The sequence below is a fragment of the Rhinoraja longicauda genome, chromosome 7 (assembly GCF_053455715.1).
Source record: "Rhinoraja longicauda isolate Sanriku21f chromosome 7, sRhiLon1.1, whole genome shotgun sequence".
NCBI lineage: Eukaryota > Metazoa > Chordata > Chondrichthyes > Rajiformes > Arhynchobatidae > Rhinoraja > Rhinoraja longicauda.
The window spans coordinates 13,819,593-13,836,162 of NC_135959.1; the positions used below are offsets into that span (position 1 = coordinate 13,819,593).

The window sequence follows — 16,570 nt, forward strand, 5'->3', positions numbered from 1 at the left end:
GGTACAGGAGTCTGAAAACCGTGACCACCAGGTTCAAGAACAGCTTCTTCCCAATGACCATCGGGGCCTTGAACACTAGACAATGAGTATAGAAGTTGGGAGGTCATGCTGCAGTTTTATAAGACGTTGGTGAGGCCACATGTAGAGTATTGTGTTCAGTTCTGGGCACCATGTTATAGGAAAAATGTTGTCAAGCTGGAGAGGATACAGAGAAGTTTTACGAGGATGCTACCAGGACCAGAGGGTCTGAGCTATAGGCAAAGGTTGAGAAGGCTAGGACTCTATTCCTTTTAGCAAAGGAGGATGAGTGTAGACCTTACAGAAGTGTATAAGATCACGACAGGAATAGATCGGGTAGATGCACAGAGTCTCTTGCCCAGTGTAGGTGAATCAAGGACCAGAGGAGATAGGTTTAACGTGAAGGGGAAAAGATTTAATAGGAATCTGAGAGGTAACTTTTTCACTCAAAGGGTGGAAGGTGTATGGAACAAGCTGCCAGAGGAGATAGTTGAGGTAGGGACTATCCCAATATTTAAGAAACACTTAGACAGGTACATGGATAAGACAGGTTTGGAGGGGTATGGACCAAATGCTGGCAGGTGGGGCTAGTGTTACTGGGACATGTTGGCCGGTGTTGGCAAGTTAGGCCAAAGGTTCCTGTTTCCACACTGACTCAATAACACCAACTTCAACTGTGAACTTCTGTGGATTCTCTTTGGTTGCACTATACAATTTCCATATTATTGTAGTTATTAATGTATTGAAGTTTTATCTACAATGTGTATTGTGTTTACAGCCCTGTTATGCTGCAGCAAGTAAGAATGTCATTGTTCTTTTGTCAGTACATATCACAATGAACCACTCTTGACTCTCTCTCTTCTTGACTGGGCAACTAGAGATCCGTCTTGGTCAAGAAACAACAGAGGAGGAAGGAAGATCAACAATATTCCTCTGTCCGTTGACCTCAGCCCTAAGAGACATATTCTACATGTATGAAATACATATAGATTGGTTTCTTCGGTGGTCTGTAGTCTTAACAGTGAACTCCCACTTCCAGCAGGGAACAGGCGGCATGGCTGATGCAATTGCTCCTGACTCTGGTATGGAAGCTGAGGGCAGCATGCATTAAACGGAAATCATACAGCTACATAAAATGAAACCCAACAGGCTATCACTGTGTTTATACAACTCTCTCTTGCTGATTAAAACATTTTAGAGGAGCGCTCTGTCTTGGCAGAGCAGGTCAAGTCATTATGGTAACCACAGGATGTTGCACATCAACATCTTGCAGGCATAGTGTTTCCTGCCAGATATATGGTGGACAGCCATAACATCCATGCATATGATGGACAAACAGGTGAGAAGGAAGAGGAAAATGCAAAGTGCTGGAGGAACTCAGAGGGTCAGGCAGCATCTGGAGAGGGTATGGACAGGCGACCTTTCAGATCGGGACCCTCCGTTAGACTCATTGTCTAATTTGACAATTCATTTGACTGCAATTTAAGTAAGGTCTTCACACCAGCAGAACCATAACTTACTTTCAGTCTGCTTTTACCCATCATAAACTCTGTTTGGCCTCAAGACAAATAAAAAAGCCAACACTAAATAAATATTGCAAATAAAATTTATCTATCAAAACTCATGCATGGAAATTTCTATTAACCACCCTGTGTGCTTAATTAATTTCTCTCTTCATTGAGCGTTTGCCTGGCCTATCCAATATGCAATGCTAATCTGTTGGCTAAAGGTGAAAAATGGAAGGCTGCTCGCTTTCATTGGAGAGATAGTTCAATGGTTCAATGGTACTTTATTGTCATGTGTACACACCTACAGTGAAATTCTTTTTTTTTGTTGCATACAATAGACAATAGACAATAGGTGCAGGAGTAGGCCATTCAGCCCTTCGAGCCAGCACCGCCATTCAATGCGATCATGGCTGATCACTCTCAATCAGTACCCCGTTCCTGCCTTCTCCCCATACCCCCTCACTCCGCTATCCTTAAGAGCTCTATCCAGCTCTCTCTTGAAAGCATCCAACGAACTGGCCTCCACTGCCTTCTGAGGCAGAGAATTCCACACCTTCACCACCCTCTGACTGAAAAAGTTCTTCCTCATCTCCGTTCTAAATGGCCTACCCCTTATTCTTAAACTGTGGCCCCTTGTTCTGGACTCCCCCAACATTGGGAACATGTTATCTGCCTCTAATGTGTCCAATCCCCTAATTATCTTATATGTTTCAATAAGATCCCCCCTCATCCTTCTAAATTCCAGTGTATACAAGCCCAATCGCTCCAGCCTTTCAACATACGACAGTCCCGCCATTCCGGGAATTAACCTAGTGAACCTACGCTGCACGCCCTCCATAGCAAGAATATCCTTCCTCAAATTTGGAGACCAAAACTGCACACAGTACTCCAGGTGCGGTCTCACCAGGGCCCGGTACAACTGTAGAAGGACCTCTTTGCTCCTATACTCAACTCCTCTTGTTACGAAGGCCAACATTCCATTGGCTTTCTTCACCGCCTGCTGTACCTGCATGCTTCCTTTCATTGACTGATGCACTAGGACACCCAGATCTCGTTGAACTCCCCCTCCTCCTAACTTGACACCATTCAGATAATAATCTGCCTTTCTATTCTTACTTCCAAAGTGAATAACCTCACACTTATCTACATTAAACTGAATCTGCCATGTATCCGCCCACTCACACAACCTGTCCAAGTCACCCTGCAGCCTTATTGCATCTTCCTCACAATTCACACTACCCCCCAACTTAGTATCATCTGCAAATTTGCTAATGGTACTTTTAATCCCTTCGTCTAATGACAGTTGTTAGCTTTGGAAGACAACTTGAGCCAATCTAGGCTTAAAAGGCACAGATTTGGACTGCATCATTTTTGGCACGGATGGAAGCATTTATGGCTGGTTGTCAGGCACATTAAAGGACTGGCTGATTTGTGAAGTTGGGAAGATGCTTGTTGGCATCCTGGAGATGTAGTAACGGGGCTGAGCTCTGGAGCCATCTCCATTCTCCAGGATCAGTACCTGAGTTAGCAAAATGAGTAAGCTAGTGGAGGACATATAGCAGGGCCATTGTAGGACCTAACATGCCTGCTTGAACACTAATATCTATGGCAGTGTGGCAGCAGCCTGAGGATATATAGGAAGCAACTGGCTTTGTCTGGTGCTGTGATGCAAACTGAGATATTGGCATTCAGATGCTGCATCACACCATTGGAGCTTTGCAGCACTTTCATGTTGCAATCGATGGGCTCCATCTCTGCACAAAGTACTGTGCCAAACTTCTCCATTCTCTTTGACACAACGACTGATTCTGGCAGGTCAACTGCAGTGAATAGAAAAGAGAGTCGTGGTCATACAATACAAAAACAGGCCCTTCGGTCCAAAATAATCTTTAATAAACTTAAACGTTTGCACAAAAATTGACAAAACCTCTTAAAATGAAACTCTTTCATAGTCCCAGAACTAACATCAGTGTTCACCAGCCTGCTATAAACTCTGATTAATTACATGTAAAAACGTGTGCGCACAACAGCAATGCGTACTAAGGCTTGTTAATTTCCAATCTGAAGAAGGGTCTCGATTCGAAACGTCACCCATTCCTTCTCGCCAGAGATGCTGCCTTTAAAATTCAAACTTATATTTATTTTGTTTGTACGAATTACTATATCATACAGTTTAAATAACCCCTCTGCTTTGACGATGATGAGAAGTTTGGGAATATTTCTTCAGTTAATATGATGTTGCTTGCTCTTTAGATTAATAAGTCTGTTTTACGTCTTGTCCCTGCTTGTCTGTGGGTTTGCTTTGCAATAGCAATGGTGCTTTGGTTTTAACTTTTTTTTTAAAGTTGAACAACATTATCTGGACCTTGAACACATTATCAGAGACTTGAACACATTATGTCATGTTTGTTCCCTTTTTTGCATATGTTAGCCTGATGATTTCCATCTCCACCACCAAAACTGCTCATATTACAGCAGTGATCAATATCCACAGGTTCTGGCCTGCAGGACAAACTATTTCATATTTAGTATTCATCCATACATGGAGCGTTTCCAGCATTCATTTCAGCAAAATGAGATGAACATTTAAAAAAAAAATGTATACTTGTTATCTAGTTAGCTCTTGTGAACCTTTAAAAGTTCATTAATTACAACTGAACAATTAATTGTACATGCACATTCTTGCAGTTCAGCGCTTGTGATAAAAACAGAGAATGCTGGAAACGCTCCATGTATCAAACAGCAACAATGGCGAGAGAAACAGAATGTTTCAGGTCAAAGCCCTTTCACTGTTACCTTTTTGGTAACTGCTCTCTGTCATTCTACCCACTGAAAACGTGGAATCACTGAATACTTTGCCATCGTGTTCTCGTGTTCCCATTGGTGATAGCATGCAACAAAAAGCTTTTCACTGTACCTCAGTACACTTGACAATAGACAATAAACTAAACTAACATATTCACAACCTATATTAACATTCATTTGAACAAAGTCTCAATTGTAAAATTTTCAAGGTTGTTTTCAAATCCTCTATGATATTGTCCCAACTTGATTCTAATTTTCTCCTGCCCAGCCATCCTCCTAGATCCATGTATTCTTCAATTTCTAATCAGTACTGAATTTAATCAATCCATCATCACCAGTTGTACCTTCAGGTGCCAAGGCCTATGTTTCTACACCAATCTCCCTATCTTTTTTACCTTTAATGTTCTTTTTATCCTAATGTGGTTTGACATAAAATATTTTGGCTAAATATAATGTAAAACATGGATGGGTCTCTTTAATATCTCACAGGAGCTATATAAAATATTTTGGCTCAATATAATGTAAAACATGGTTGGGTCTCTTTAATAACTCACAGGAGCTATATAAATACAAGTTACTGCTGTTGCATCTAGCATATTGCAGCTTTTCTTCCAACCTTACCATTGATGTGATGTGTCCAACCAGACAACTGCATAGTTATCATTAGCTCTACACTTCATGAATAAGCAGCACATGTTTTAGCTTACCCCCTGGATTCTACCCATTAGTTACAGGTGAAGAAGGAGCAAAGTTCAAAAACATTAGTTGTCCTTGCTGCAACTTCTACAGTCGCCCATTCTTGGTGATTCCGAATCACAGGTACACAAGTATGGCTGTGTTGAAGTTAATTTGTCCCATTTTAGTTAGCTATTGAGCACCCGTCTCATACTGTCAAGTGATCCTCTTTGGTCTCTGTCATGATGTTTAGTTTAGTTTAGAGATACAGCATTGAAACAGGCTCTTCGGCTCACTGAGTCCATACTGACCATCGATCATAGAAACATAGAAACATAGAAAATAGGTGCAGGTGTAGGCTATTTGGCCCTTTGAGCCAGCACCACTATTCAATATGATCATGACTGATCATCCAAAATCAGTATCCTGTTCCGGCTTTATCCCCATGTCCCTTGATTCCCTTAGCCCTAAGATCGCTCTTCACACTAGTTCTAGGTTATCTAACTTTCTCATCTATTCCCTTAAACTTTGGGGGAATGTTTACAGAGACAAATACAACTACAATCTCACATAACTTTGGGATGTGGAAGAAAACTGGAGCACCCGGAGAAAATATCTTCAGGCTAACCCTATTTGGTAGCATAATGTATGTCCAAATCTCTTGTTATTTTGTCAGGCCACTGCCTGCTATTTGTCCATTTCTACTTGAGGAACCACATCCTTTACTTGCTTCTCAATAGATCACTGTCGAGTTATTTGGCAAAGCAGCAACATCGCATTACAATGTTTGTAGATTGCTCATGTGTTGCATAAGCAAATAAATAGAGATAGAGCTATAAACAGTCCAAGCTTTACTGAAGGAAGTAACTCAACTAAATAATAGTGTCTCGTTCGACAATGCACAAAAGTCATATGATACAGTCTGTACATTTCTTAACTGTACCCTTATGCCTATATATGTTAATTAATAGATATAAAGGATGCCCTGACCAGACTTAAATAAATGGAACTCTCATGTTCCTTTTTTAATGTTTAATTATATCCAAGAAAAAATGATTGTATTGTTTATGTGCAGATAAGCATCCCTTTATCAGGAATCCAGATGCTTTGATATTGACATTGCCATACTGAGTGAGAGTCGGCAGACAGGAGATGACCATGTTAATGAACAAGGTAGTGAATCTGAAGAAGGGTCTTGATCCGAAACGTCACCTATTCCTTCTCTCCAGGGATGCTGCCTGTCCCGCTGAGTTACTCCAGCTTTTTGTGTCACTTTCAAGGGAGTGAGTATACTTTCTTCCAGAGAAAACCAGAGGAGGAGTGCTGTCTTTATCGAGAGAGCTTCACCTTCAAGGATGCGAGCTAGTCCAGCATTTCGGTAACTTCCACTGTACAATGAGCAAATGTCTTAAAACACAATAATTCAATCTAACATGAAACTAATGCATGGTACAAATGGCCTAGCCCTGGAATCGCCAGATGAAACATAAGGGGATTTCAATTCCGATCTTGAAAATCCTTGTATGTAACAAAAGTTGAAGCTATATCGCTTTTGAAAAAAAACTAGGCTCTGGGAGCAAATGGTACACCTGGTGGAATCCTAAAGCTTGGCAATGAAGATCTTCAGTAACAAATCTACAATCACATTGCCCACATCTGCGAAAAGGAGGATTTCAATAGTCCAATGGTTCTTTATCATCACATGCACCGCGCAGTACAGTGATATATATTTTTTGCATACAGTTCATTAAATTATCATTGTGCATAAACACAATAATAATAATAATATAATATAATTAATTATATATAATATATAATTAATGCCAGATTAAGTACAAAGAGTATACAAATAATCCACTGAGACCATATTCAAGAGTCACCAGGTTTTGGCGCCATTTTCAAAGTCCAAGTTGCTTTAAGTGCAATTGGCCATAAAGGACCGTTGTCGTGAAGATGTTGCAGGTTTGGCCTGGCCAAGCAAAGTGCCCACTACCGCTGTTCCACCGCCCTGTGCTGCTGCAGGCCACACGCTCGGTCTCCTGGAGTGGCGCTCGATCGAGTCGGCCCCAGACTGCTGCAGGGCTTCCAGCCATCAAATTTTGTCCCTCTCTCGGCACCAGCCACCATTCAACCCTTATGTTCCAGGGGCGCCTCTGGCAACTGACCTTGAGGGTATGGAAGGTAAGAAGTTAAGATCCTCTTACATCCGCTGCCATCTTGACTCTCTACACCTTCCTATTTGGTCCTTGCGAATTCCTGAGAATCTCTGGCTCAAGGCTGCTCAAATTGGAACACTTGCAAGAGTATTGAGAACTTTAATGCATCAGAAACACACAGAGAGCCCTGCATAAGTGGCATATGAAGTGCCCCACTTCACAAACTATTCACCCGCCCGCCCCATCAGCCATCTCCTAACCCATCTGTGGAAGAGTCTATGGTAGTCACTTTGGCCTCAATAAGCATCTAAGAACACATAACAGGAGATAAAGCAAGTCATTCTCAATCCCAATGGACAACCTAAGAAGAACATTGGCAGTGTATAAAATGTAATTAATTGGGCGTAAAGCCTTTAATGATGTCCTGAGGTTGCCTGCAATCAGAATACAAGTTACATTATTTAAAAAACTCTATATTAATACTATGTGTGTAGGTAACCATTCCTGGATGGGTTTCATTGTCCATATTTAACAGTTCAGCACATTTTGACCTTGTATTTAGATACATTCCTACTCCTTAAAAAGGTTAACAACGTTTAAAATGCACTTGTCCTTATTATTTCACAGCCTCCAATCGGTGGTCTCCTTATTTTGTTTATGGCGGTGGTTTTGGCGGGACGGGAGTTTGTGATTGGTGTCGAAAGGGAAACAAGCTATGAAGCAGATTAGTTTCATGTCTGTCAGTTTTATGGGGCGGAGTTCTGTGCCTTTTGAGTTGGCGAAGAGTTAACGTCACTTGGTGATAGTGTTGGATATTAGTGTCCAGTTCGTCTATTTCTTCGTTCTCTGATTTAGAGTCCATACTTAAATTGGTGACATTTCTTGTTGAGGAAAGGAAAGAGGGGGTAGAGGAAAGGAGAGAGGGGGTAGAGGAAAGGAGAGAGGGGGTAGAGGAAAGGAGAGAGGGGGTAGAGGAAAGGAGAGGGGGGTAGAGGAAAGGAGAGAGGGGGTAGAGGAAAGGAGGTAGGGGAAAGGAGGTAGAGGAAAGGAGAGAGGGGTAGAGGAAAGGAGAGAGGGGGTAGAGGAAAGGAGAGAGGGGGTAGAGGAAAGGAGAGAGGGGGTAGAGGAAAGGAGAGGGGGTAGAGGAAAGGAGAGAGGGGGGTAGAGGAAAGGAGAGAGGGGGTAGAGGAAAGGAGAGAGGGTAGAGGAAAGGAGAGAGGGGGTAGAGGAAAGGAGAGAGGGGGTAGAGGAAAGGAGAGAGGGGGTAGAGGAAAGGAGAGAGGGGGTAGAGGAAAGGAGGTAGGGGAAAGGAGGTAGAGGAAAGGAGAGAGGGGGTAGAGGAAAGGAGAGAGGGGGTAGAGGAAAGGAGAGAGGGGTTAGAGGAAAGGAGAGGGGGTAGAGGAAAGGAGAGAGGGGTAGAGGAAAGGAGAGTAGAGGAAAGGAGAGGGGGTAGAGGAAAGGAGAGAGGGGGGTAGAGGAAAGGAGAGAGGGGGTAGAGGAAAGGAGAGAGGGGGTGGGGCGCTACGGGGTAAGAAGATTGCATGTTTGAGAGAGAAAAAGAAAAGAGGATGTGGCAGAGAGCGAGAGAGAGGTAAAGCAGAAAGGTGGAAGTGAAGCGGGAAAGGGACGTGGAGAAAAAAAAATTACACATAGAGAATAAAGCAGAAAGGTGAAAGAGAAGTGAGGTGGGTGTGGGTGTGGGGGGGGGGAAAGAGACGTGGAGAGAGAGAGAGAGAGAGAGAGAGAGGGAGTAGCAGTGGAACCAAGAGGAGACACAAGGAAGGGAACAGCGTTCATTATTCTGTGTTGATGCATATGTGCATTTCCTCTATTAGTCTGTTGTGTGTGTGTGTGTGTGTGAGGGGAGGGGGTGGTAACCAGAGAGGCAGGGCGAGTTAGTCAGTCAGTTGTGAGAGTGTGTGTGTGTAACACGCGGGCTGAGGGGGTCCGCGCCTCCCCTCGCTGCAACCACACACTCACTCACTCACTCTCCCTCCCAGTCAGTCAGTCAGTCAGTGGCAGGCAAGGCAGGCAGTCAGTCGGAAAGCAGCATGGCGAAGTGGAAGGCGGCGGGTTCGCACAGCTACGGACAGCAGCCGCGGTGGAGCGGCGGTGCCGCCGTCGTCGCCACTGCTCCCTCGCCGCCGATACGGCTACTTTTGGGACTCCTTCATCTATTTATTATGGCTTGTTTACGCCTGGCGGAAGGGACGACAGAAGGTTAGTTCAATTTTTAATGCGAAAAAATAAAATAAAAATAATATATATATATATATATATGTGTGTAATAATGAATGGCCACCCTCCTCGTCCATACACACGCACACACCTCTCTGGGCTTCACTGAGGCAAACCCCCCTGCTTGATTTTAATTTAATTTCTTAAATAAGAATTCGTCTGAAAAGAAAAGGCGGCGAATGATTTTGTTTTAAAAATATTAAAAAGAAAAGGGTTTTGTCGAGCATCAGAGCGACCCGTTTATGAGGGACCGTCGACATTTAGCCCCTCGTTATTAATGCTTGAAGGGCTCTCTGAACCCGCTTCTCCAATTAAATGTTTTTTGTATTTTTGGGTTTTAATTCATACACCCTTTAATATATATGGGGTTTTTTAAAAAAAAACACAAAAAAAAAACGAGGTCCAGCCAGGTGTGTGTGTGTGGCGGCAGTAGCCGCGCAGGGTCGGCAGTCGGCGGGCACTCTCGTCTACCACCAGCCCGAGGCTTCACGTTCGGCCTAGTAGCTAAAGCAAGGGAGAGGGTTAGAGGAGGAGGGGGGCCAGAACAAGAACAAATCCACACGAGGTGTTTTTTATTCCTAATGGTGTTTTATGTTAAATAAATCTTCGAGAGATCTACGCTGTGTGGGAGCTCGTCTGCGAACAAGTCGGAAGTATTTAATTTGCCCATTCTCTCTCTCTGGAAAATGTGTTGTTGGGGCCTTTAGTGCAGCTGACTTAAATAAACCAAGGGAAGGCAGGCAGGCAGTGAGTGAGTTGAGGAAGGAACATCATCATGCTTGGACAAAAGTGAGTTTAAAAAGACCTGGATTCCCTCCCCATTATTTTTTCTCCTGAACTGGTTTCACTTGAGCCTTCCTTGCCACGCAATTTGTGAACCTTCCAGTTTCTCCTAATGATTTGCAACAATGGTTTGTTGTGGATATTAATTAAACTGACATTTGGATGTGGTTTCTTCGGCGAGGCAACTTAGTTGTACCATTATAAATAAAAACAAAGCCAACTTAGGAAAATCATGATATGTGCACCACAAAATGTTAGATAAATGTGGTTTGATGTTCAGTTGTTGTTCATGATGTTCAGAACTTTCAGTTTGTGTGGATTAATTAATACTGGAGTTTGTTAAAATATGCCACTAATGGTATTCTGTCACATGTACTGCGGATACAGTAAAAAAAGTTGTTTTGCGTGTTATCCAGGCAAATCATGACCTACACAGACAGGTACATTGGGTGGAGCGTTAAAAAAACAAAACCAGACTGCAGAATATAGTGTTACGCCTACAGAGAATATGCAGACAGAATAAGAGTAAGGACCACAATGAGGTAGATTGGGAATTCTTCCTAAACATATGAGAGGGGCGTTCAAGAGTCTGTAATAGTGGGGAAGAAACTGTTCTTGAATCTGATAACACATGCTTTCAAGCATTTGTATCTTCTGCCTGATGGGAGATGGGAGAATAGAGAATGGCTGGGGTGCGAGTAGTCCCGAGTAATGTTGGTTGCTCTCCCAAAGCAGCGTGAAGTATACATAGAATAGATTTGGGGGGAGATGGGGCTGATTTGAGTGATGGACTGGATTGTGTCTACAACTCTGCAATTTCTTGTAGTCCTGGGCAGACAGAACAGTTGCCACATCAACCTGTGATGTTTCTCGATAGGATTCTTAATCTGGTGTATCTAAAGAAATTGATAAGAGTCATTGGAGACAGGCTTAATTTCCTTCACCTTCTGAGAGAGTATAGTTGGTGTAGTTGCTTGCCTGTGACTTCAATGTGGTTGTACGAAGGCAAATTGTTGATCATATTTACACCTAGGAGAGCTTGAAGCTCTCTACCATCTCCACTTCAGCACCATTGAGACTGACTGGAGTTTGTACTCAACCCTGCTTCCTGAAGTCTATGGTCAACCCCTTCATTTTGCCGACATCGGTGTTGAGTTGACACTGTGCTACTCGGCTCTCTGTCTCCCCTGTATTTTGTCTCGTCATTGTTTGATATCTAGCCCACTGCAGTGGTGTCATCTGAAAACTTATAAATGGAGTTGGAGCAGAATATGGCCACCTAGTCGTGAGTGTACAGGTTTACATTAAGGAACTGAGAACCCATTTTTGCAGGTGCTGGTGTTGAGAATTATCATGGAGGAAATTTTGTCGCCTTGCTGATTGTGGTCTATGGGTGAGAAAGTTAAGGGGCTAGATTGATACAGGGTGGAAACGGGTCCTTCAGCCCAACTTGCCCACACTGGCCAACATGTTCCAGCTACACTAGTTCCACCTGTGTACGTTTGGCCATATTTCTCCAAGCCTGTCCTATCTATGTACTTGTCCAACTGTTTGGAGACGAGTTTGGTTGGAATCACGGTGCTGTTGGTGGACCTAGTCAATAAATAGGAGTCTGATGTAGGTATCTTAGTTATCCAGATGTTCCAGGGAAATGTGTACCAGGGAAATGGTTTCTGCCATGGACCTGTTTTGGCTGCAGGCTACTTGTAGGGGATTAAAGCTGTCTGGGTGGCTGGAGATGAGGTGAACTTTAACCAGCCTCTTGAAACATTCCATGATGTTGGGTGTCAGATGGTAGTCGTTAAGGCGCGCAACTTTGTTTTTCTTTGACACTGAGATGATGGAGGTTTTCTTAATGCAGGTAGAAACCCCAGATTGGAGTAGGGAGGGGTAAAGGGTGATTGCAAATACTCGAGGTCTGCGCAGATTCTGGGGAGATGGCCATTGACTTCATCTGGGCCTGTTGCTCTCTGGGTTCACTGTCAGGAAGGTCAATCTGATGTCTGCAATGGTGACCCTACTTACAGGTGCACACAGGTTGTCAGGTGATATCATTCCACTGACCTTCCATTCGGAACAAGCATAGAATGCATTGACCCTGTTGGGGAGAGATGCATTGTTGCCAGTGATTATGTCCAACTTGCTTTGTGCCCCTTTATAACATGCAAATCTCTGTGATTAGACTGGGACTCTAGCTTGGTCTATAATTATCTCCTGACATCCTTAATGGCTTTGCAAAGGTCGTTCCTAAATTTCCTTCACAGGTCAGTGTCATCTGACCTGAATGTCTCAGACTTGGTCATCACTCAGGAATTGACCTCTTTGGCGCACAATTCTCTCCATGTGTACAAAGTCGGGTGACTCAGTTAGGTTGGTGGCTGAGTCCTTGAGTACGGACCATACCACCCAATTCAATGTGAAGTATGGTGGTGAACTTGGTAAGGTCTCGTATGTGCAACCTGATCAACCGGTAAAAATAGCAATATTTCATTTATTAGTATTTCTTTCAATCGGTTAAGTATTTGTCATGCTTTAGAAACCAAAATATTTTGACTTTCTATACAAGATTGCTGTTTTTAACAACTCTTTCCCTCCCTTCTGCATTTTATTTTGTTGACAGCTAAAGTAATGGGGACTATGAATTAGCCTAACCAATTTGCATGGGCCTTCCTCCGAGCTCGAGTTAAAATGCTGTTGACATCTGAGAGGTAGCAGTCCATACAAAACTTAAAGCACCTATAATTTATTGCCCTGCCCTTGTGCATGATTAGACAAAATTGATGCTTGTGACGAGGTTATGATTTGAGGGGTGGGGGGGATGTGAGAGGAGGAGGTGGAAAGGTCTTTGTATGTTATCAGGAAAGTTGAATTGCATTAATTTCATACTAGAATTAAATGCTGTGTTGGAAGCTCTTGATCTGGAACTAGCCATCCTTACCTCTGCCCTTCCATTTTGGCGGTCACCTCCACATCAGCGGGAAAGTTAATTTCACATTTTTAAAGTTACTTAAGAATAATGAGTACTCACTCAGTCAATGATGTTGAAGTGGAGATTGTTGAGAACATCAAATTCCTAGGTGTAAATATCACCAATGCTTCTACTTCCTAAGACCAAGGAAATGCATCATGAATCCAATAACCCATACCAATGTCCACAAATGCATTCTGGAAAATATCCTGTCACGATGCATTTCAGTGTGGTATGGCAACTGTTCTTCTCAAGATAGCAAGAAATTGTAGTGTTGTGAGCACAGCCCGGTCGGTCCAGCACTCCTTTTTCCCCACTCTGTCTATTGACTCCATACTTCACGCTGAGCCAGGAAAGCTGCTGACTTGATAAAGGACCACATACACCCCTGTCATTCTCCTCTTCTCTTCTCATCTCTCCTCTCCTGATGGGTGGAGATGCAAAGGTTTGAAAACATGTACCACCAGATTCAACAAAACTTCTTCCTTGATGTTATCAGACTCCAAATTAGCTTCTCAAAAGCATGCCTTACTGACAGTCATTTGTCTTTGGAATGAACTGTTGGAGGAGGCAAGAACAGTAACAATGTTTAAGAGGCTCCTGGACAGGTGCTTCAATGAGCAAGACATTGAGAAATATGGAATTAATGCAGGCTGTGGGATTACGATGGTAGGCATAGATGTGGTGGGCCAAAGGGCCTGTTTCTATACCATAGAACTGACTCTGGTTGACTACAATAACAATCATGTTATTGTACACAGGTTTTGGAGAGAGGCTTCAAGATAAAACTTAATGGGAATGCCGTGACTTCAGAATGCAAGCAATAGAAGTTTGGGAGTATTGGGTTTTGGGTTGGGAGAAATTTGAGAGGATGATCATGGAGTTGAAATACAATAAAAGTGCGGGTGCTTCAGCAATAGAATGTATGCGGGAATAATAAAGGTGAGTAATGCTATAGGTGGTTACGTTATTCTAACAAAGAGCATGGATAAGATTTGAAGGGCTTCACAAGAATTCAGTAAACTGAAGCCTGGATGTCAAGCTTTGATAAGAATCTGAAAACCTGATTCAAGGCTTGGTTTTGTGCTGTGTACAGCAAGAGGAAGCTTTAGTCTATCTGTCAATTGATGTTGAGTAAATAATCTAACAAGGTCATTTGTGAAAACATGGTGCATTGATATGTTAGATAATGTTAAGAGTATACGTGGAGTCCATGCTGTGAGATAAAGCTTGGTTGGTTATATGCAAATGAGATGGATCCAGCATTAGGTAGTACAATGGTCTGCGAACTAGCCATGTTATTGGCGACACAGATTGCAGATGCTGGAATCTGGATGTGTTTAGTTTAGATGTACAGAACAGAAACGGGTCCTTCACTGAGTTCACGCCGACCAGCGATCCGAGCACACTAACACTAGCCTACACACAAAAAGGACAATTTACAATTTTACCAAGCCAATGGGAGGAAACCGGAGCTCCTGGGGGAAAAAAACCCACGGAGGTCACTGGGTAAACGTACAAACTCCGTACAGACAGCATCTGTAGTCAGGATCGAACCCTGGTCTCTGACGCTGTAAGGCAGAAACTCTACCGCTGCGCCACAGTCCCGAGTCCAAATATTTTTTACATTGTGATTGGGATCCAATAAATTTCAAAAGCAAATCTGATTTTCCAGACCTCACTGTATTGTACCTTGAATCAGTTTGAACTAAAGAAGATCACATTTAGTTAGATATGTTGGTATTGGTAAGTGGGATGCTTGAGTGCATAGTTAGTGCTGTATTTCCTCTTTCCACCAACCTAGTTGATCTAAGCTGAAACTGAGACTGTTTCTAATTCATTTTCCCTTGATGACTATGATAGCATTTACAAATCAGTCTTTAACTATTTACTAGAATCTGATGACCTGTATACCTGAGAATAGATTCTCTTTGCTACTGTGTAAATGTTCTTGCATGAATAAGCAAACACATTTGCTGGTTTGGAAGAACTGAAAAAGAGAAATGAAGGTAACTTGTGCATTAGAAAAAATCTGCAACAAATGAGTAAATGGTGAAAGTAAAATCACTCTCTAAAGGTTTATGACAGTAGCTGTGGCAAAACCAAAAAAACTCGCTCTAACATGGCACAATTTATGATGAGACAAAGCTTGCTATTTTGGCATTATGCAACACTGTTTAGGCTTCAGAATATTGTCTGTTTTTGATCTCTTGCTCTAGGAAGGTTTGTGAAAATAGTTGAGGATGTCCATAATATTAATATGCAGTTGAAACTCCTCACTTTCCAATGCAAGATCAAAGTGCATGGATATTCTGAATTATAGACTAGGCTGATCTAATCAAGAATCATAAAAATGGACGTCAAGCTTTTCTTCCTCAGCCTCCCAGCCTTTTTCTATGGGAAGGAGTCCTCATCAGCTAGTGATGACCCCTTCTCCCATCTCCACCGGTCTCCCTCCTCTTGGACTCCCCAGAACAGCCTTCTACCCTCTCTAAACCTCTTTATTTCTAACTGCCTGTGTGACATCAACAATCTCAACTTTTCCACTCCCCTTGCCTACTCCAACCTCACCCCCTCTGAACGGTCAGGCCTCCGCTCGCTCTGCAGCAACCCTGACATAATCAAACCCGCCGACAAGGGAGGTGCCGTGGTAGTCTGGCACGCTGACCTCTACCGGGCTGAGGCCAGGCGACAACTCTCAGACACCTCGTCCTACTTATCCTTGGACCATGATCCCACAGATGAGCACCAGGCCTTAATCTCAAACACCATCACTGATTTAATTACTTCTGGCAGCCTGCCTTCCACAGCCTCCATCCTTATTATTTCCAGCCCCGCACAGCCCGTTTTTACCTTCTCCCCAAAATCCACAAACACAACTGCTCTGGCAGACCAATTGTTTCTGCCTGCTCCTGTCCCACAGAAATGATTTCCATTTACCTCGACTCCATCCTATCCCCCCAGTCCAATCTCTCCCGATCTATGTCCAAGATACCTCACGTGCCCTTTGTCTCTTTAATGACCTGCTTTCCAAGCCCCCACTCCCTCATCTTTACTATGGACGTTCAGTCACTCTATACCTACATCCCCCACCAGTTAGGCCTTAAAGCCCTCTGTTTCTTTCTCGATTGCGGAACCATCCAATTTCCCTCTATCAACACTCTACTCTGGCAGGCAGAGCTGGTCCTCGCCCTCAACAACTTCTCCTTTGACTCCACCTACCCTCCAAGTCCAAGGCATAGCTATGGGCACCCGCATGGGCCCCAGCTATGCCTGCCTCTTTGTAGTATACGTTGAACACTTCCTGTTCCAGGCGTATACTGGCTCCATCCCCGAACTCCACTTCCACTACATTGATGACTGCGTCAGTGCTACCTCCTGCACCCTGTCGCTATACCTCCTCGACTCTATCCAGGGGC

General features: G+C 43.3%; 1 protein-coding gene across 2 annotated transcripts in view; it reads left to right on the forward strand.

The window, feature by feature from the left end:
- Nucleotides 1–9,012: 9,012 nt before the first annotated feature.
- tmem131 (transmembrane protein 131) overlaps nt 9,013–16,570 on the forward strand; it is a 157,661-nt gene continuing 150,103 nt past the window's right edge. For both annotated transcript variants that reach the window (XM_078402120.1, XM_078402121.1), the window contains exon 1: nt 9,013–9,382. In XM_078402120.1, coding sequence (XP_078258246.1) covers nt 9,214–9,382 — 169 coding nt within the window. In that variant the 5' untranslated portion in view covers nt 9,013–9,213. The remainder of the gene's footprint in view (nt 9,383–16,570) is intronic.